Below are 21,767 nucleotides of genomic sequence, written 5' to 3'. Positions count from 1 at the left end.
TCTTTCTCTCTCTCGCTCTCTCTCTTGCTCGCTCTATCTCGCTCGCTCTCTCTCTCTCGCTCTCTCTCTTGCTTTCTCTCTTGCTCTCTCTCGCTCTCTCTCTCTCGCTCTCTCTCTTGCTCTCTAGCTCTCTCTCTTTCTCTCTCGCTCGCTCTCTCTCTCTTTCTCTCTCTCTCTTTCTCTCTCGCTCGCTCTCTCTCTTGCTCTATCTCTCTCGCTCTCTCTCTCTCGCTCTCTCTCTCTCGCTCTCTCTCTTGCTCTCGCTCTCTCTCTTGCTCTCGCTCTCTCTCTTGCTCTCTCGCTCTCTCTCTTGCTCTCTCGCTCTCGATCTCTCTTTCTCTCTCTTGCTCTCTCGCTCTCTCTCTTGCTCTCTCACTCTCTCTCTTTTGCTCTCTCTCTCTCACTCTCTCTCTCTTGCTCTCTCACTCTCTCTCTCTTGCTCTCCCGCTCTCTCTCTTGCTCGCTCTCTCTCTCGCTCTCTCTCTTGCTCTCTCGCTCTCTCTCTCTCGCTCTCTCTCTTGCTCTCTCGCTCTCTCTCTCTTGCTCTCTTTCACTCTCTCTCGCTCTCTCACTCTCTCTCCCTCTCTCTCTCGCTCTCTCGCTCGCTCTCTCTCTTGCTCTCTCGCTCTCTCTCTCTCTTGCTCGCTCTCTCTCTCTTGCTCTCTCTCTCTCCCCCTTTCGCTCTCTCTCTCTCTCTCTCTCTCTCTCTCTCTCTCTCTCTCTCTCTCTCTCTCTCTCTCTCAGTTAACGTTAATAATAAACTACATGCCTCATTATATTTTCTTTGCCATTGACATTCGACTGAACTATAAACTTTCCACTGACGTCTGTGAAAAAGGGATGCGCTCAACCAGCTCGCGCATCTGTGCCGCCGCGCGCTCAATCCACTGCGCCTTTTTCTCTTATCAGCTCGAGCACCACAGCTATATAGTTGTTACTATATTTTGTTTAATATTCCACAGCCTTCTTTTTTATGCCCATTATACTCTCTGTTGTCACTGTTTCTTTGTCTGGACACACGTGTACAAACGCTGCCTGGTATCGGTTGTTGGTATCAGAGCATTTTTACGAGTACATGAACTCAGTATCGGGCCTGATGCTAGTATCGGTGCATCCCTACTTAATATGAAAACTTTGGCTCCCACTTTATATTAAGTGGCTTTAAGTACTATGTACTTACCTTGAAATTAATAATTTGATATAATGGACTTGTTGTGTACATGCATGTTTTTACATTGTACTTATATTTTGAAAATACCTGCATGTAATTACAGCTGTAATTAATTTCTGTAATTACACTGTTGACCCAATCCTTACACCTTAACCCCCCCTTAAACCTACCCATACCAGCACACCTGACCCTTACCTTACCCGTATCACACACACCTGACCCTAACCTTACCCGTATCACAAACACCTGACCCTAGCCTTACCCGTATCACACACACCTGACCCTAACCTTACCCATATCACCCACACCTGACCCTAACCTTACCTGTATCACACACACCTGACCCTAACCTCACCCGTATCACACACACCTGACCCTAACCTCACCCGTATCACAAACACCTGACCCTAACCTTACCCATATCACCCACACCTGACCCTAACCTTACCTGTATCACACACACCTGACCCTAACCTCACCCGTATCACACACACCTGACCCTTACCTTACCCGTATCACACACACCTGACCCTAACCTTACCCGTATCACAAACACCTGACCCTAACCTTACCCGTATCACACACACCTGACCCTAACCTTACCTGTATCACACACACCTGACCCTAACCTTACCCGTATCACACGCACCTGACCCTAACCTCACCCGTATCACACACACCTGACCCTAACCTCACCCGTATCACACGCACCTGACCCTAACCTTACCCGTATCACACGCACCTGACCCTAACCTCACCCGTATCACACACACCTGACCCTAACCTTACCCGTATCACACGCACCTGACCCTAACCTCACCCGTATCACACACACCTGACCCTAACCTTACCCGTATCACACGCACCTGACCCTAACCTTACCCGTATCACACGCACCTGACCCTAACCTTACCCGTATCACACGCACCTGACCCTAACCTCACCCGTATCACACTTCAATAGCAGCAAAAGTGTTTTACAATACACCATGAACACAATAAGTACATTGTACTTATTTTTTGATGTAAGTACATAGTACTTAAAGCCACTTAATATAAAGTCGGACCAATCTTTGTTTTGTAGCAAAATTGGTCTTAAACTTGTAATTTAATTTACACTAAGCAATCTTAAAAGGTCTAATATTTCTTAAACATGCATAAAAGTCTAATATCTGCTGATTGTTGTATTGGTGTGTTTATAGTCCATGAGGGGACACTGGTACATGCGGCGTCTGTGTTATCTCAGTGGACGGGCCGCTTGACGGTGAACGTACCTTCAGAGTTGAGGGAATGGTTTAAAAAAGCCTTCGGCCTCAAGACGTCCACGTCCCTCGTGCGTCAGGCGTATCTCCAGGCCATGATCGGGGCTTTCAAAGGTCAGTCGGACTGCTGGGTGGTTTCACATGGGTTTATACTTGTGCTGGTGATGTTTTGACAAAATAAACAGCGTTTGTGTGTCTTCATTCTGTTCAGGTGACACTCTGAGTCAGGCTGTTGACTTCCTACCTCTCCTCATCCAGACTGTGGAGAAAGCTGCTGCCCAGAATACCCAGCATGCACTGCTGTCTGAGGGCGTGACCGCCTCTGTGCTGCTCTGTCGGCTGTCTGTGCTCGACTCTGTGTCTGGTGAGCGTTCACACCTATTTTTGTGCACATTTTGGGATATTGCATATAAACGCTGGATTGAAACATCAAATTAAAAAAATCCACGTAAAAAACTAATGCACTCAATTGAGGCGAATACATTTTTTATCTGATAAGAAGAAAGGTGAAACTCGAAAAATTAGAATATCATGCAAAACTTCATGTATTCAGTAATTCAGATTAAAAGGTGATACTAATATATTTAGTATATATAACTATATATATATCTGTGTGATTATACTTTTCAGGGGGCCGACATTTCTGTATTTAAAATCCTTTTTTTTAAATTGATTTCATGTAATATTCTAATTTTTTGAGATTTTGAATTTGGGGTTTTCATAAGCTGTAAGCCATAATCATCAAAATTATAACTTTTGCATGATATTCTAATTTTTTGAGTTTCACCTGTAAGCTTAAACTATGATGGAAACACATTTACTGAATTTACCTTGATGCGGAACAAAAAACTTTTGTGACTTTGCCTCAAAAGAGGATTGGTTGGATAACTGGACTTTACTAGCAGACCAATCGCATCACGGCATTTCAAATGTTTGTTTGGTGGTTCTGAAACCACTTTGAGCCAAAGTCTGTCATCAGAATGATTTGGTTTAATTCCCTCCAAAAGCGTCTCACATGATTGCGTTCCCAAACACCAGCACCCGAACGCAAGAGAACAACATCGTTTATTGCGTTTCCTCTGTCGCTCTGAGCCGCAAGTCATTTATAATGAAGGAAAAAAGAGCTACAATGGCTTCCCCGGTTGCAGCAACTTCCATTTTTATTACATATCATTTGCACCAACTTTCCAGGAAGTTATGATTAAGTTCTCTTGAACACATGGTATGGATATGCTGTTTTATTCGCAAATATTCTTGCGATATTCAAGTTTGCACACAAGTTAAATTCACAACTTTTAGATGGAAACACATCAACTGAAACTCTGCTGACGTCCTCCTGTGTCTCATGCTGGTGATCTTCATGTTCTTCTGTGTCTTTAGAAGCGAAGCTGGCGTCTTTCTGGAACCTGATACTGGATGAAAAGAAGCCTCTGTTCACCACTGAGAAGTTTCTCTCTCAGGCCAGTGAAGAAGGTCAGAAACGCTCCATTTATCAAACTTATCCAGAGGCGATTTTAGGATTTCATTGATGTGGCTCGGAGGAATATTTTTTGCCTAAAGCGGTTAGACGATGAAGGCCATATTGTGCTTTTTACAAAGTCTTGATTTTGTTTTTGAGCTCTACTAGAATAGATTTTCATGCTTGAATGTTCAAAAAACACATTTTCCCCATATTCTCCATGGTTGCAGCTCCTCTCTTCCCAGTCTGTCAGTAACACTCAGAGCTGTTTCTCCCAAAAGCATCGCCTAAGTTGATTATAGACACCATTGATGGCAATTGTTCTACGATCAACTTAGGCTTATGATGTTTTTGCGAAAGGCAGCCCTGTTTAGTTCCTGTCTTTATGAAACCCCTGCTTTATTTTGAGTATACCATGGGTGGAAATTATTTAAATGAGGAATATTGTAACGTGTCCATTCCCGGAAGAAAACTACAATGGAGACGTTTCATGAAGTTCAGAAACAGTGACACTGATGTAGAGAATAACTCCCACTTGAGTGACTTTGTGCTGTAACTTTGCAGAGCTTGTTATGGTCTTAACACCAACATTACACACTAAATAAAGTTGAACATGTAAAAATAAGCTTATTAGGTCCTCTTTGAAGATTTTTTTCAGCGTGAATAAAGGGAGATAAAAGGATTATTGTTTTTTTATACTTCTGTTTAGCTTAATTTAAAATTTTAGTAATTTTAGTATTTCAAATTATTTTATTTCAGTTATGTTTAAAGTTGTTTTTCATCTAGTGTTTGTATTTTATTCTATTTCAGCTTCATTTATGTTAATGAATTTGTTTGACTGTTTTAGTTACTAATCAGTAAATCTGATGATCACACACACACACACGCGCACACACACACACACACACACACACACACACACACACACACACACACACACACACACACACACACACACACACACACACACACACACACACACACACACACACACACACACACACACACCTGTGTACCCTACCCACAGCTCTGTGCACCATCCTGCTGCTGTGTGAAAGACTGTTCATGGATCAGCCACAAAGACTCAACAACAGCAAGTCTCAGTGAGTCACTACTATTTTCCCTGAAATGTTTTGTGTAGAATTTAATTATTCGTTAAATTGGCAGAAGGAATTCTATTTCCTGTGTTCAATTCTACGTTTCATTTTTTAATTTCGTAATGACAAAGAATATTCAGTCAGAAAACTTTAAGGCAACTCTAGGATCATTAAAAGTGGGATGTGATATGCAAAATAAAGCCTAATGGGATCTTATTTCACCCTAAAAGTGTTTGTTTAGGGATTTGATCAGCTGACTCTACCTTAACCACTTGTTACACGACTACTAAACAAATTAATAAACACAAATGCATGTGAAATTTTCATTTGCTTGATTTGTTTGACCTCATTATGTAAAAAAATATTGACTGCTCATTTCCAAATTATTTTGTATTATTAATATAATCTTACAGGATTTATTAATATTTTAAATTAGTTTTTAATTATATAATTTTTAGTTTTAGTAATTTAGTAATTGACCCCAAAGCAACTTCGACATCTCTGAAATTATGCTACTTTTATTTATTAGAAGAATTCATAAACATGTATATCTTGTGTTACAGTTTTCATATGCCTGTACACATTTTTACGCACTCCGTGTTGTCTGGGGGTATTTTGACCCCACTAAAGCATTGCTGAAATTAGCTGATAACGGGGTTAAGAAAGTAAATGGGGTGAATTTTGGCATTCAACAATAGTGCAAAAACTCTTGCCGTCTTCATAAGCATCTGTGAGTGATCATGTGACTCAAACCCTTGTTTGCCGTCCTCAGGATGTATCATCAGGCCACAGTTATGGCGCTGCTGTCCCGACAGTGGTGTGTGCGTAAACATGCTAAGCAGACCGTGAAGAAGCTACTGTCCTCGCTGGGCGGATCCAGCCTGGCCCACGGCCTTCTGGGAGAACTGCGTGTCATTATTAACAAACACAAGGTGAGGGATGAAGAGGAGTTGAACGATTAGGCTACTTCACACTAACGTGTTTTGAATTTGCTAATTTTTACGTCTCTGGAATCAGATTCTGCCGTCAGAAGCTCTTTATACGGAGACGGGTGAGCTGACTGAGACGGGACGCTCGTATGTTGCTCCGCGGATCCTGCTGGACGCTCTGAGGGTTATCTGCTCGGCGGCGGCCCAGTGGAACGACCCGGCAGAGACGGAGAAACTGGCCCTGGATATTCTCATCGTTACCCATCATCCCTCCATCGGTCCGTCTCTCTCCCAGTGGATTTGATTGCATCCGTACAGGAATATCCCAATAGCTGTTAATCACGCTCTTTCTTTTTTAGTGGCCATCAGGTCTGAGTTGTGGCCCTCTCTTCTGTCCACTATGAAGATGGACGCTGCTGATTTTATCGACAAACACCTGGAGAAGATTCTACCTCGCCTGCTAGAAGCCAACACAGACAATCAGGTGCATTTAAAGTCGGCATGAGAAGTTGCGATAGTCTTTTCTTCCCTGTTGTGACGAATATTGAAGTGAAACGGATTCTGGAACAAGAACAAATGTAGGGCGGGGCTTGATTTTGTCCCTGTGGTTTGCTATTGGTGGATCTCATGTGAGTGACAGGTTGCCCCGCCCTCGTCTTCACAGATGAGAAGAGATGTCACTGCAAGAGGGAGGGGAAGTTTTTCTGATTCAAGATTACGAGGCACATGAATTTAAAAAAAGAATGATGTGCACGGATAAATATTTTATAATAAATACTGCAAAAATAGTATTGTCTATTTTGATTTCATTGTGACTTTAATTTTGCATTGATATAGTAGGACACACATATTGATATAGTAGGGCATGTATTTAAGATTAATATCTGTTGACAGACTTATCAATAAATAATGCCCATTTTCTGATTTTCCTAAATAAATAAATAAATATTGTGTAAAATGTATGAGTATAATTGTATTGCAGCCTTTTTATATACATCTTATTTGATATATATTGTATATACTGTGTTTTCAAACTATCTTAATTATTGCATTGATATAATGGGACACATTTAAGATTCAGGTCAGATTTTTGCTGGATTTATGATTGTTATTGTGTCTCTCTCTCTCTCTCTCGCTGTAGGCTGTTCAGAATGCTGTCGGTTCTCTATCGCTTCTGTCTCCAACTAAACTGTTGCCACGTGTCATGGATCACGTGACCCACCGCTTGTCCAATCATGCGATGATCCAGGTGACGCGTCAGGAATATGCAATCATGCGAACGCCAGAGGGAGAACTTTATGATAAGAGCATCATTATGAGGTAAAGTGAACTGAATCAGTCCAGATGGAATGAATGAACTTCATTTTTTGAGGTATTGAATGGATGAGAATCACATGGTTCTTCTGTAAACACTGCTGTTGTGTTTGGCAGTGCGCAGCAGGAGAGCACAAAGAAAGGCAACATGAAAAGAGAGAACAAGGCTTATTCCTTCAAAGAGCAGATCATTGAAATGGAGCTTCAAGAGGTGAGCGAGAAATACTGCAAACAATCCGCTGGAATATTAAAGGGAACATGTTGTTTTGGACTATGTTCTAGTGTGCATGCTGAATAGTTACTGTACACTTGTTTAGTCAAATACTATTTACAGTATGCAACAATAAATATTTCCAACTGAGATGCAGAACATTCTCATCTCATTGCATTATCTGTTTAATTTAGTTGTCATGTTGAAGATAAAAAATTATTTAGCAAATTTATAATAGTGTTTTGCATTTAAAAAAAAATAGTTATAGACTGATCTATTGGGCTGGCCGATTTATCCGTGCCCTAGTAAACATTTGGGCACCTAGTGTCAATCTGTTAACTGCCCTATTAAATATTGTGCAAAATATATAGTAAATATAGTATATATATATATATATATATATATATATATATATATATATATATATATATATAATTAAATTTCAGTGATGGTGATCATTTTATGTACATCTTATTTAACGTGTTTAGTTTTTTATATATTATCTATACTTTTATATCAGCATTACCATTAAAATGTCTTAACTTTTGTTAGACCAAATAATGAAGTCTAGACACTAAAAATCATGGCCAATAATAGCATCCTGTTCATCCACCACACTGACAAATGAAACAAAGTTAAGCGCATTGCATTGTAGGATACAGTATCTGGTGTAGTGTGTTCTATTTTATACCGCGCATTTTGATTGAGCCTCCCCTTGTGTTTGTCCTTCAGGAGATCAAGAAGAAGAAAGGCATCAAAGAGGAGATCCAGCTGTCCAGCAAACAGAAGGAGATGATGCAGAACCAGCTGGAGAAAGAGTCCAGCATCCGCAAGAGATTGCAGGAGGTAAGAGGTCACAGCCACAGGCTACTAAAACCCACCCGAGACGCATCATCAGCGTGAACAAACCAATTGTTAAGTTTAAGACATTAAAAAATGTGTTCATGCACATGTATACCTCTCTGCTAAATATTAAGATTACACTTGACTGTTTACCGAAAGTAAAAAAGGGACTCTGTTGTTGTTGTTTGAGCACGAACGATGTAGAGTTAAATATGGTGCACATGAATAAACAGGTGATCGATTCACTTTTGAAGTGTCTTTAAGTGTAACACCACTCTTGTTCTCTCTCAGTTGGACGTGGAGCTGCAGTGTGCGATGGGTCTGTTAGATGCGATTCTGGCCCGTCGTCCTCCTCTTATCTGGGTTCATCTTCCTGCAGTCGTGCAGGTTCTTCTTCCCCTCCTGCAGTCTCCTGTGGCGGCTCCACGCGTCACACCGGTGTTCCTGCGCATCGGCGTCACTCTGATGCCTAAACACCTGCGCTACTTGGGTAACCCTTCCTTTTCATATTTTCCTTGTTTTCATATACAGGTGAAACTCGAAAAATTTAAATATCGTGCAACAGTTCATGTATTTCAGTAATTCAAATTAAAAGGTGAAACTAATATATTTAGTATATATAACTATATACGTATGCATAATTATACTTTTCAGAGGGTTGACATTTGTGTATTTAAAATCCTTTTTTTTATTGATTTCATGTAATATTCTAATTTTACGAGATTTAGAATTTGGGTTTTTCATAAGCTGTAAGCCATAATCATCAAAATTATAACTTTTGCACGATATTCAAATTTTTCGAGTTTCACCTAAATAAATGATTTGTGTACGTTTTTGTGAATGCAAATGCATGTTTAACCCTATAAAACTACTGTATCATGTTTGATGTGCAAATTTATGAAGCCTGAAATTTAGCCTGATAGTTCATTCTTTATTAGCAAGTGAAAGGCCTTTTAGTATAATGGTGGTTCACGTTTCTTTTGCTGTGAAATCTTTAATGATTTTGTTTAGTAGACTTAAGATTATCTTTAATATTGTTAGTAATATTTCAAGATAAACACATACTGGACTGAAGAAACTGAGGTTTTCTTGATTATCCATGCATCAGTGTTTTATTTTGATCATCAGACTTTTGAGGAACATTTATTTGTTCATCTCTCAATCATCATTGTATTGCATTGTATGATTTAAAACTACAGAGACGGATCATAAAACATTTGATCTTAGTAAATATCATCTTATTATCAGAACTTTTAAATGCAAGGAGGGAAAGGTAGCTTACACATTATTGAATTTGATCAGAATGTGCATTGTTATTTTATCATATTATGTGTATCTGTGTCTGTAAGTTTGTGTGCTCCTATGCTGTCAAACTAATTGCCCCACTGGGGGGACAAATAAAGGTATTGAATTGAATTCATCTTGTGTTTTGGCCAAATAAATATCAGCATTTGCACCAAATTGCATATTTTTTAGTTTGGGCCATCTTAGTTTGGACCTCTTAATAAAAATGAGGTGTTTTTCCTCCTCGAGTTTGAGCTCTATATTCTCATTATATCAGACTATTTGAGTCATAAAAGCCTGATGCATCAAATATGATACTCAAAAACACGTATGGAAACTTCTATTCTTTTTTTCTTTTTTCTGAAGGTTTGATAAACTGTTCCATTTAAAAAAAAAAAAGATTTTCATGTCGATTATTTTATGTGTCAGGCTTTACAGGGTTAATGCTGTTCCTTCGATTGTTTTAGCATGTGTGAATAACAGATGTCTACTTTCGCTTTCATGTGTGAATGTGGCTCAAATTAGTTTTTCTCTCTATATGTTTAGCGGTTCTCGTGGGTCATGTGACCTTGCGTCAGCTGAAGCCAGAGTGTGATTTGGATCCTGCTTGGGCTCAAGAAGATCTGAACACAGCGACTCAGCGAACCATCTTACTGCTGCACGCAAACACGACACCTCAGAGAGACGCCAAAACCGGTGAATAACACACACACACACACACACGCAGCAGAGGGGAAAAAATTTATTAAAATACAACAGGTCTTTTGGTGCAAGAATGTGGACCTCATGGTCCAAAAAAATAATAAAGAGCTTCTGTAACTTGGCAAACCTCTCAATGATTGCAGGGTCAGAAGCGTTTGCCCTGCCAGCGCCGGCGTTCTCCTTCTGTTTCCCGCTTCTTCAGGCTGTGTTGAGTCAGAGCAGCGGATCCTCAGAGGACACGGAGCTCACGATGACCCGCGCGCTACAGGTCATCAACACACACGCACAGCTGCGGGCGCATTCGGACGACACGGTGATAGACGAGGTACGGCTGGGTTCTCAACGAGTTGCTTTGTCATTAATCTGTGGTTTTGATTTATTGATCCATCAACTTTGCATTAACTGAAGTCATTCAGGATTTTTTTTTATTCAATTTAAGATTTCAGATTTGAAATAGATCCTAAGTTATGTGGGTTTGGTCAGATATTAAAAACGAGGAAAAAATCGTGCCAGAAACTGACATGTAAATGTTCTTATACAAAACTAATTAGCATGCAAGTGAATGCCATTAAGGACCGTTCACACCAAGGATAACTATAGTGATAAAGATATAGTTCTAAAAATCCGTTCTGATTATATGATGAATATCAGAGTCCACACCACAGCTATTACGATAACGGCACAGAGAAGCTGTATCTTTTGGATCACTTTCACAACGATTTTTTTCCAGCTGATGAATGATAAAAACATTGACAGCCAATCAGAATTCATCCTGCTTTAAGAGCCTGAGCATTAAAGTGGCAGATGAAAAAACTGCTGCACGCTTATAAAAAACAGGACACTATCGTCCGCTGGTGTGGACGCTAATATAGTTATCGTTATAATTCTTGATTTGAACAGGCCTTTAAAATCTTTTTATTGTGACACATATGCAATTGAAACGGCTTCTGGAACAAGACATTTTTTTTATTATTTGTCTGAATGGTTGTCATTTGCTACTGTAGCGATCTCATGTGATTTTCTGATGACTTTTTGTTTTCGGAATTAATAAATGGTTGACCACAATTAGGTGCGGTAGGATATGATGATTTGAATTTTGTTGTGATATGAAATATTATTATATACATTTTGTTGTTTTGATTATGAATGTTTCATTTCAGTGGCGTTATTTAACAGAATCTCCATTTGCATCTTAAAAAAATCTAAATCAATAATTTAAGTTTAATTGAATAAAAAAAACTTAAGATTACATTATTAAATAAAAAAAATCATTACTACCATTTTATATATATATATATATATATATATATATATACATACATATATAATTTATATATAATATACAATTAAATATTTTTTACTTATTTAAAAATACAGTAAAAATGAAATAAAAATCTAATTAGAAAAAAAAATCCAGTTCTATGTTTATAAAGTAAGATCTCATTCATGTGCCCTTGAATTTAAGATGATTTGCAATTAATAAATGAGTCTATCCATGTCTGTATAACTGAAACGCCAGGAGTTTATAATGAATGTGTTTTCCTGTTTGTCCAGACTGGCCCAGAACTGCTGCCCAGAGTCAGTATGCTGCTACTTTTGACCAAAGTGATTGGCACGTCCACCATTCGCCTTCAGGTAGAGCCTGGAATCAAGCGACACGCACAGTATTTGAGGAGAGTTGTGTTGTGACAGTGTGTGTGTTGTAGGTGCTGGCATCAGACTGTCTGACGGCTCTGTGTACCAGCGCTGGAGGGCAGGAGGGATGTGCGCTCGCCGAACAGCCTGAGATTGACGTTCTGCTGGAGGCTTTACTGTCCTCGTGCTTCTCTGTCAGAGACGCTGCGCTGAGGGTCAGTACTATTCTGATGTCATCTTGCCTTTGAACACGTTTGTATTGACAGTATTAGGGCTGCACAATTAATCGCAATGAATGAATTAAACGCGATTTGGCTTAAGCTGCGATTATTTTATGCGCGGTTTGTCAGTGCAGCACAGCTGATCATTAGTAAATGCTGCTCCATCTGATCGCCAGAGGACATGTCTCACACACACCACATATCCATCTGAACACCAGAGGACCTCTCTCTCACACACACACACACACACCACATATCCATCTGAACACCAGAGGAAATGTCTCACACACACCACATATCCATCTGAACACCAGAGGACCTCTCTCTCACGCACACACACACACACACACCACATATCCATCTGAACACCAGAGGAAATGTCTCACACACACACCACATATCCATCACCAGAGGACATGTCTCACACACACACACCACATATCCATCTGAACACCAGAGGATATGTTACACACACACACACACACACACACACACACACTCACACCACATATCCATCTGAACACCAGAGGACATGTCTCACACACACACACACACACCACATATCCATCTGAGCACCAGAGGACATGTCACACACACACAAACACACACACACACACCCACACACACCACATATCCATCTGAACACCAGAGGACCTCTCTCACACACATACACACACACACCACATATCCATCTGAACACCAGAGGAAATGTCTCACACACACACCACATATCCATCACCAGAGGACATGTCTCACACACACACACCGCATATCCATCTGAACACCAGAGGACCTCTCTCACACACATACACACACACACCACATATCCATCTGAACACCAGAGGAAATGTCTCACACACACACACCGCATATCCATCTGAACACCAGAGGATATGTTACACACACACACACACACACCACATATCCATCTGAACACCAGAGGACATGTCTCACACACACACACACACACACCCCACATATCCATCTGAACACCAGAGGACATGTCACACACACACACACAAACACACACACACACCCCCACACACACCACATATCCATCTGAACACCAGAGGACATGTCTCACACACACACACACACCACATATCCATCTGAACACCAGAGGACATGTCTCACACACACACACACACACACACACACACACACACACACACACACATACACCACATATCCATCTGAACACCAGAGGATGTCACACACACACACACATACACACACACACACACACACACACACATCTTAACACCAGAGGACATGTCACACACACACACAAACACACACACACACCACATATCCATCTGAACACCAGAGGACATGTCTCACACACACACACACACCACATATGCATCTGAACACCAGAGGACATGTCTCACACACACCACATATGCATCTGAACACCAGAGGACATGTCTCACACACACCACATATGCATCTGAACACCAGAGGACATGTCTCACACACACCACATATGCATCTGAACACCAGAGGACATGTCTCACACACACCACATATGCATCTGAACACCAGAGGACATGTCTCACACACACACACACACCACATATCCAACTGAACACCAGAGGGCGTCTCAAACACACATGCCAAATATGCCCCGCAGAAGTAGTAGACAATGCACGTCATTCCAGGAAATCCCTATCGCTGTAGCTGAATAAACAGAAGATTGAAACGCTTTGATTGATTAAACATGACTAATAAACAAACGACTGCCTTATTCTGTGTAAGAAGCACATCATCTCACAGAAGGAGGAGCTCAACTGTTGTTACAAAGTGAGTTTGGAGTAAAAACATGTAATTAAATGTTGTCTTTTGTTGGACAAGAGGCTCATAAATGCTTCTCATGCTTGGAAAGATGTTCTTTGTCAAAAGCACGTTATTAGTGACTCAAACTCACAGTGCTTTCAGATGGAGCAGCGCTTACAGAGCCATTCATCAATGACAAGCTGTGCACGACAAATAATCACAGCCTTTGCGATTTCAAAATCACGATAAGCCAAATCGGTTTAAGTGCGATTACATGGAAACTGTGATTAATCGTGCAGCCCTACTTTGTATTGACAGTACTGTATACTATGAAATGTTTTAATTAAACCTGTGGACTGACTCTCGTAGGGTCTGCTGGAGATGGAGTTGGCGTTACCCACCGACAGCGCTGACGCCAGCGGTCTGAAGATGCTGAGGAGACTGTGGGTGGCCAAATTTGATGTGGAGGAGGAAGGCAGAGCTCTGGCAGAGAAGTGAGTCATGCAGTTTTAGCGTAGAATCACTTTTACACACTGCAGCCTGTGGTGCTGATTAGGGCTGGACGATATGGACAAATTTTATATTACGATATATTTCTTAATTTCGGTCGATACGATATAATTCCGATATGAACAATATAAAAGCCTCTGAAAAACTGCCAAGAACGCCCATAACAGATGTCTGTTCCTACAATCTTCTGAAAAATGAATTTGCCAAGTCTATGAAATCTGCGAAAGGAGTCTTTCGCTACTGCACCATAACAAACTACATGAAGCAATGAAATAACCCATCATAACAATAATATTCTCTTCTCAATACCTGCTACAAGACTATGAAAGCATATGGGTAGCAATATTCAAAGTCAAAAACAAGTCAAAATCAACAAGTCAAAAATGTTCACCATTAATGTTTTGTGTGTAAATAAAACTGAAATATACAGAAATTGAATAAGGTTATCAAATAGTCTGAACTGCATAAATTATAAATTAAATATAGATTAATCCTTATTAAAGCTACACACGTTCTTTAGACAAGATCAGTGAGTAATTTGCTCTGTTCCCCTTTGTTCTTTGGTTAACTTAACTGACAGACAGAATTGGCTGCTGTCCCTTTAAGATCTGTTGCTGATGAGAGGATCTTACGCATTTAATTTTCTCATTTAGGCTACTCTTAACTTTCATTTAAGATTTTATATAACTCATTTAGACTGTTCTTGTGAGGATACAATTGACAAAACGGACATTTTGGCATAAATGTGTGTGTTATTATTCAAGCGCTAAAGAAAGAGAACTGGATTCTGCGCGTCGTGTGCGTGTGTGTGCGCGCGTCAGGACATTCACAGGGAGCGATACCCGCTCATTAGAACTTTCGGTGAGCTATTTTTAGAGTGTGGACGCGACGTTCCTGGCCGCGGACGCGCGCATCGGCACAGTCTATCTCCTGATCCTCGTTTGATGTGTTCCCGCTGCTAGTCGGACTCGGCAGTCACACTCCGGCACATTTTGCAGCACGCTGAAACACCGAAACACCACTGAATTTATACCACTGAATTAGTCTTTCCTCTCTTATCAACTATTTCGTCTGCTTTCTCCTCACTTGTGGAAGCTCGTTCAGTCACATTTGCATTGCGGTCAGGGGCGCTCATTCTGTGGCTGAAACTTGCCGCGTTGGAGATCCGCTGCTCTGAGCAGTGGCTGCGTGTCTGTGGTGTACGTCATCAGGACAGTAGCCAGTTGTGTTCTGCTCTTTCTGACGGCTGCGCGACTAACGCCAGTCAGTGACAAATGCTGCTATGTATATTGAAATATTGAAAATGTGTTTAAAAATCATATCACCGTTATCGAAAAAAAAAATATTGTGATATATATTGATATTGAATTATTGTCCAGCCCTAGTGCTGATTCTAATCAGTTTCACATCAGAGTTTGGTTCGGGGTCAAAGCTGTTTTCCAAGCTCAAAAACAGGGCTCTGGGAAATGGTTCGTCATGTAGACTGCTGTGCAGTTCACAGTTGTTAGGAAAGCGATCCTATTCTATGAAATTAACTGCTGTTGATGTATAATTTTATAGCAAGCATCTCTCATTTGTGTAAAAAAACACACAAAAAAACAACACAAAAACACATTATTTCTCCATCCTAAAATAATGGACATTTATGAAGAGAAAATGCATTTGTGTTGAATTAAAATGCAATCAATTGTCACATCAAATCAAATAAAAAAATACTTTGTCACCGGCTAAAATCATGGACGTTATGGTGTTAAAAAGTTAAAAGGCATTGGTCTTTAAAAAAGGATATATATATATATATATATATATATATATATATATATAACCAAAAAAGAATAATATGTGCATTTGTGTCAAAATAAAATGGAAAAAAAAAATAATAATAATAATTCACCAGCTAATTATATATATATAAAAAAAGTTTCTTCTGCCAAAAATATGTACGTTTCTAAAGTGAATGCATTAGTGTAAAATACAATGAAATGATCAGAAGTATAAATTATTTCACCGGACTAAATCCAGAAGAGCAATGTCTCCAAGACGCTTGAAGAAACCTTGTCTTGAAGACGTTGCCGCAGTTCTTCTGCATTTAGTCTGTCTCAGTTTTGGTGAGATGGTGAGATCAGATCATACCGGCTATTATAAGACTCCTTGTGCGTACAAAAATATCACAATTAATGGCAAAAGGAATGTTTGGAACTGAGATTTCCTACTGACACACTACAGCAAAATATATAAATATCTAAAACCACGCCTAAGGGCGGGCGTACACGGTGCGAGTTCGGGCACTTGTGAGGTCGTGAGATATTGCACACGTCACAAGTCAGTTAACCTGATAATCGCATTAAAGCAACTGGTACACGGCATGAATTTTCTCCCGAGCTGGCATCACGTGAGCATTTGCGCTAAACACAGAGACTGGAGCTTTCGATGTTGAAGGCAACTATAGCTTCAGATAGAAAAATGACAGAAATGTGTGAGCAAATAATTTTTTGAAAAGCAGAGAACAATAGCCATTCCTTTCAACTATTCCTTTGTGTGCGTGTGTATGTGTGTGTATGCACACGCTGTATGGTTGCTGCCACTGAGGTATAGCCCCATCGATCTAGCCTGTGACGTGGTTGTGTATGATTTGGCAATAGGGGACAGCCTATACGCTGGTGAAAATCAGGCCGACTCCACGAATTTTTAAAACGTGTTTAAAAATTGTCGGTAGGTGCTCGTAACTGGCTCGACTCTTAATTCGTCACACGCTGCGAGCGACCATGTGAGCATCCCCGATTTCCACGCGATTTCCCCTGAGCTCGTAAAATCATCTGCCAGCTCGTAAAACGGCAAAAACCGCACCGTGTACGCCCGCCTCAAGACTTCTGCACAGTACTGTATATAAAATCCATTATTTCAGCTATACGATGATTTTTAAACACCTAATCAAGCAGTGAATCATTGATTATTGTTGAAACACTTTGCAGTGGTTATTGTTTCTCATGCTGTGTGTGTGTGTGGCAGGCTCTGGCAGGCTCTGTGTCTGGATCTCGTCCCTGAACTCTGTCCACTCCTGATCGAGGATGTGATCCACCACGAGGAGGCGGTGCGGTCAGCGGGTGCCGAGGCTTTGTCCAGCGCCGTCAGCCAGTACCAGGAGCAGTCGGCCACCGTTCTGGCCCAACTCACTGAACTCTACCATCAGAAGCTCTACGTGAGTCTCTCACCCCAGAGATTTAGGACCAGGCATCAATATTTCATCAAGCCTTGTAGCGCTTAATTGAAATCCATCTGGGAAATTAAAGCCGCTGTGTTACGTGTCATAAATCACTCAGACAGGCTTTTATAATTAGTTTTTTTTATTCATTGCTCTAATATTTAAAATTGAATGGCCATCGTTGTAAAGGCGAATCACTCTGGATTGTCGTTTGAATGGGATGGCTATGAGTGATGCTTGTGTTTTGTGTTCAGAGACCACCTCCGGTTCTGGACGCTCTAGGACGCATCATTTCTGAAGCTCCTCCAGACCAATGGGAGGCCAGGTAAGAGCATTTACATGATGGCTGTGGAGTTAATATAGATATTTACTTTGGAAAACTTACTTCGAAAAAATGTCTTTGTTTATTTTTTCAGCTTTTTTTTTTGTTTGTTTAGTTTGTTTTTATTTATGAATTTGAACAACATCTGTGGCAATCTGTGACTTTTTTTTATTATTATGTAGTTTAGGTAGGCTATTCATTTTTGATTTTATTCTTTAAATCATTACATCAACAAAAAATTTACTTGTTTAGCTTTTCAAGGCATGAGGTACCTGATTGGATAACTTGAAACAGACAAGGTTGTCATGTCAGTCTAATGCAAAGACGTAATATTCTGGTTATACCTTCTAAATGTATATTAAACATTCCCAGTGCTTCACATTTGCCCACAGATCTCCCATTATAATGGATTTCTTGCGTGTTTACAAATTGACTTACAAAGGCTTATTTGCGATAATCAACAACATGCTACAGATGCAGTTCACCAGCATTGAGTTGAAAATCACCCAGAGTCATATATCAGTTTCCTCCCTGGGACTGGCTTGTGAGTGATGCGTTTCCTGTGTGCAGGTGTGGCATTGCCTTGGCGCTGAATAAACTGGCTGAGTTCCTGGATGAGAGTCAGGTGTTGCCCCTGTTCCTGTTCTTTGTGCCTGACGCTCTAAACGACAGACACACAGAGGTGCGGCGCTGCATGCTGGAAGCGGCACTGTCCGCTCTCAACACACACGGCAAGGTAGTGTTACTCGATCAGATGCCCCGCCAGCCTCGCTCTCGTTCTCCTGAAGCCACGCTCACTCTCTGATGCTGTTTCTGTCTCTCAGGACAACGTGAGCTCTCTGCTGCCCGTGTTTGAGGAGTTTCTGAAGAGCGCGCCGCAGGACGCCAGCTATGACTCTGTGAGGCAGAGTGTGGTCATCCTCATGGGCTCACTTGCCAAACATCTGGACAAGAGTGACCCGAAAGTCAAACCCATCATGGCCAAGCTGATCACTGCCCTCTCAACTCCGTCACAACAGGTCTGCTGACATTTTTGCTTGTTTAATTTGTATTAACATCCATCTCAGATGGTCAAGTTTTTTTTATTGCACTTTTCACAATACTCCATTGTTTCAAAGCAAAAGGGCAGGGAGAAAAAATCAGTATTAATTCAAATTAAATTGCTTTATTTTTGTCCTTGCTTATAGATGAGGTTGACAGAAGTTAGGCACTTTTGTTCCAACAGAAGATGGCATGTCGTAATCTATGAGTGTTAAGTGTTGTAATGTCCCAAGTGGAAGCGTGAAAGCGACCTGAGACTGAATGCACTGAAAAGCCTTGACTGTGATCTCGATTCAAACACACACGCGATCTTCCAATATGTCTGTCTATTAAACCTTTGACAAAATCATATCGCAACATTCAATCTGTGTTGGAACAGCCGCTGACCCAGAGAGAGTTATTCTAAAACAGCTTCACAGTCTTTTCATCCTCATAGTATCATTATTTCTGTGGTGCAATAGTTCATATTATCACAGAAGTACTGGGATAAAAGTTTAAAGTTCAAATATAAACACTGATGTCTACGGTAGCGAGCAAAATAGAGTAAATCAGCTTTTGATAGAAACTTGGTGCTTAAAATAACGCATTTATCGATTACATTGTTTCGCCACTAGGTGGCGACAAGTGACTGTTTTATTCTAGAGAATGTAGTTCTGTATGATGCTTCTGAAATAAGTCAGAAAGATGTGATGAATTGTTTTTGTAAATATGATTACGTGAGGATAGGGGCAGGCTTCACTCAATGCATATACTTATAAACTTTAAGAGTGCTGGCCTGGATGATTAACATACAAAAAATAGGAGAGAGGCCGCACTATGCATATATTCGGACTCATTGTATACATCATGTACAGTCTGTATAAGTGTACGATTTAGCTTTTCCCCATGGTCTAGTGTAAAATTTAATTTTTTTAATTTTTTTTTTTTTTTTTTAAATGTAAAAATCGCAATACATTGCAATATCGAATCACCATACTTGTAGATTCGCAATTCTTAAAAAAATCCCAATACATATTGTATCGAGATAGTATCGAATCGGGAGATAGGTGTATCGTCCCAGCCCTACAAAACAGCTTTTCGTTGCATGATTAACATGATCTTAATCTTCATAATTGCTTTTTGCAGATAAGAGCTGGGCGTTAATATAGTTACATTTTGCGATGATACAAGCAATCAAGCAGTTGAGATTTGCTATATAGTGTGTGTGTGTATATGTATATGTATGTATATATATTGGCCAATATATATATATATATATATTGTATATGTATATAATACAATGTATTTGTTATTACTGTTTGGTTATTTGTCTCATTAAGTGACAGTTTAGTGATGCATATAAACGACAGTGTTAAAATATTCCCATGCATCCCTCTCTGTCTGGTCCTGCTCAGGTTCAGGAGTCGGTGGCGAGTTGTCTCCCTCCTCTGGTTCCTGCTATAAAGGAGGACGCTGGTGGGATGGTGCGGAAGCTCCTGCAGCTCCTGTTGGAGAGCGATAAATACGCCGAGCGGAAGGGAGCCGCTTACGGGCTGGCCGGCCTGGTCAAAGGTCTGGGAATCCTGTCTCTCAAACAGCAGGAGATCATGAGCACTCTGACAGACGCCATCCAGGACAAGAAGAACTCCAGACGCAGAGAAGGTGAGGGAGACTGCGGCTTACAAAGCACTGTTTAAGAAAAGAAACTAATGCATTACGTTTCAGTGAAGTGTGCTTTTATTGGATGACAAAATATATATTATTATCAAATATAATATTTGATTTTATATTTATACACTGCATAACCAAAAAAGTCGCTGTTTGGATGTTTAAGAGTCTGTGATTGGATCATTATTGCAGTGATTATTATGTTTCTAGCGTGTTAAATGTTTGACTCTTGCATTGTCAGTACAATGCTTCTTGATGGAAATAAATGCATACATTTTTGGTCAAGATCTTGTGTTGTCATAAGAGTCCAGCACTCTGTAAAGTCTCCTCCAGCACATCACAAAGACTTTCAATGAATAAAGGAGGTTGGAGCGGAGATAATAAACTGCGGTTGTTTATTAATAATAAATAAATAAATAATACATTAAAATGAAGCTAAACTGAAATTAAAAACAACAATGCAAATAAAGTAAACCAGTGACATGAATTAATTAAGTAATGATGAAATAAATAGACTGATTTTGAGCCAGTGGTTAGTGCATGAGTTGTGGTGCACATGTGGGTGAAGCAGGTTCGAGTCTTGCTTGTTGTACTGCTCCCGTTCCCTGCTCTCTTCCTTTCCACAGAATGTTATAAATTTAAGAAAAAAATAAGGAAAGTAGCATGTTATAATTGAGCGAGTGCACAGTTAAAGGTAATACTGAGCCCTTAATTTTCTCTCTCACAGGTGCTCTGTTTGCGTTTGAGATGTTGTGTAACATGCTGGGGAAGTTATTTGAACCGTATGTGGTCCACGTCCTCCCTCACCTGCTGCTCTGTTTTGGTGATGGGAACCAGTACGTCAGAGAGGTACGTGCACTTCTCCTGTCTCACACTGCATCATAACCAGTTTTTTTGCCCACACTTGTGGTCTTTGCACTTGACCACTTGTCTACTTGCAAGACGTATTTCCTGTATTTGTCCCATGTGTTCAAGTAGGCGTGAAGCCTGCAAGTTTTCCGTTTTCTTGTGACTATGGCGGATTCGCACATTGCAATATTGATGCTAAAACGATATATTGTGCAGCCCTAATCACTACCTTTATCACATATGCTATGATAATAATATAATTGGCTGTGATTGTCACTTTTCTCCGCTTTCCG

The 21,767-nt window shown here is 40.2% G+C and overlaps 1 protein-coding gene across 1 annotated transcript in view; it reads left to right on the top strand.

Annotated features, from left to right (window-relative positions):
- Positions 1–21,767, top strand: part of gcn1 (GCN1 activator of EIF2AK4) — a 60,254-nt gene that overhangs the window by 12,571 nt on the left and 25,916 nt on the right. Inside the window, exons 14-35 of the mRNA XM_077206871.1 lie at positions 2,373–2,546; positions 2,644–2,796; positions 3,813–3,905; positions 4,919–4,994; positions 5,761–5,920; positions 6,006–6,195; positions 6,277–6,401; positions 7,059–7,237; positions 7,349–7,442; positions 8,175–8,288; positions 8,577–8,775; positions 10,116–10,265; positions 10,415–10,596; positions 11,826–11,906; positions 11,978–12,121; positions 14,273–14,397; positions 17,423–17,612; positions 17,870–17,940; positions 18,508–18,673; positions 18,762–18,956; positions 20,373–20,619; positions 21,353–21,474. Coding sequence (XP_077062986.1) covers positions 2,373–2,546; positions 2,644–2,796; positions 3,813–3,905; positions 4,919–4,994; positions 5,761–5,920; positions 6,006–6,195; positions 6,277–6,401; positions 7,059–7,237; positions 7,349–7,442; positions 8,175–8,288; positions 8,577–8,775; positions 10,116–10,265; positions 10,415–10,596; positions 11,826–11,906; positions 11,978–12,121; positions 14,273–14,397; positions 17,423–17,612; positions 17,870–17,940; positions 18,508–18,673; positions 18,762–18,956; positions 20,373–20,619; positions 21,353–21,474 — 3,230 coding nt within the window. The remainder of the gene's footprint in view (positions 1–2,372; positions 2,547–2,643; positions 2,797–3,812; positions 3,906–4,918; positions 4,995–5,760; positions 5,921–6,005; positions 6,196–6,276; positions 6,402–7,058; positions 7,238–7,348; positions 7,443–8,174; positions 8,289–8,576; positions 8,776–10,115; positions 10,266–10,414; positions 10,597–11,825; positions 11,907–11,977; positions 12,122–14,272; positions 14,398–17,422; positions 17,613–17,869; positions 17,941–18,507; positions 18,674–18,761; positions 18,957–20,372; positions 20,620–21,352; positions 21,475–21,767) is intronic.

Source organism: Siphateles boraxobius, unplaced genomic scaffold, assembly GCF_051911475.1.
Source record: "Siphateles boraxobius isolate OS27281-9 unplaced genomic scaffold, OSU_SipBor_1 57, whole genome shotgun sequence".
NCBI classification, from domain to species: domain Eukaryota; kingdom Metazoa; phylum Chordata; class Actinopteri; order Cypriniformes; family Leuciscidae; genus Siphateles; species Siphateles boraxobius.
This window is presented reverse-complemented; position numbering and strand designations above follow the sequence as displayed.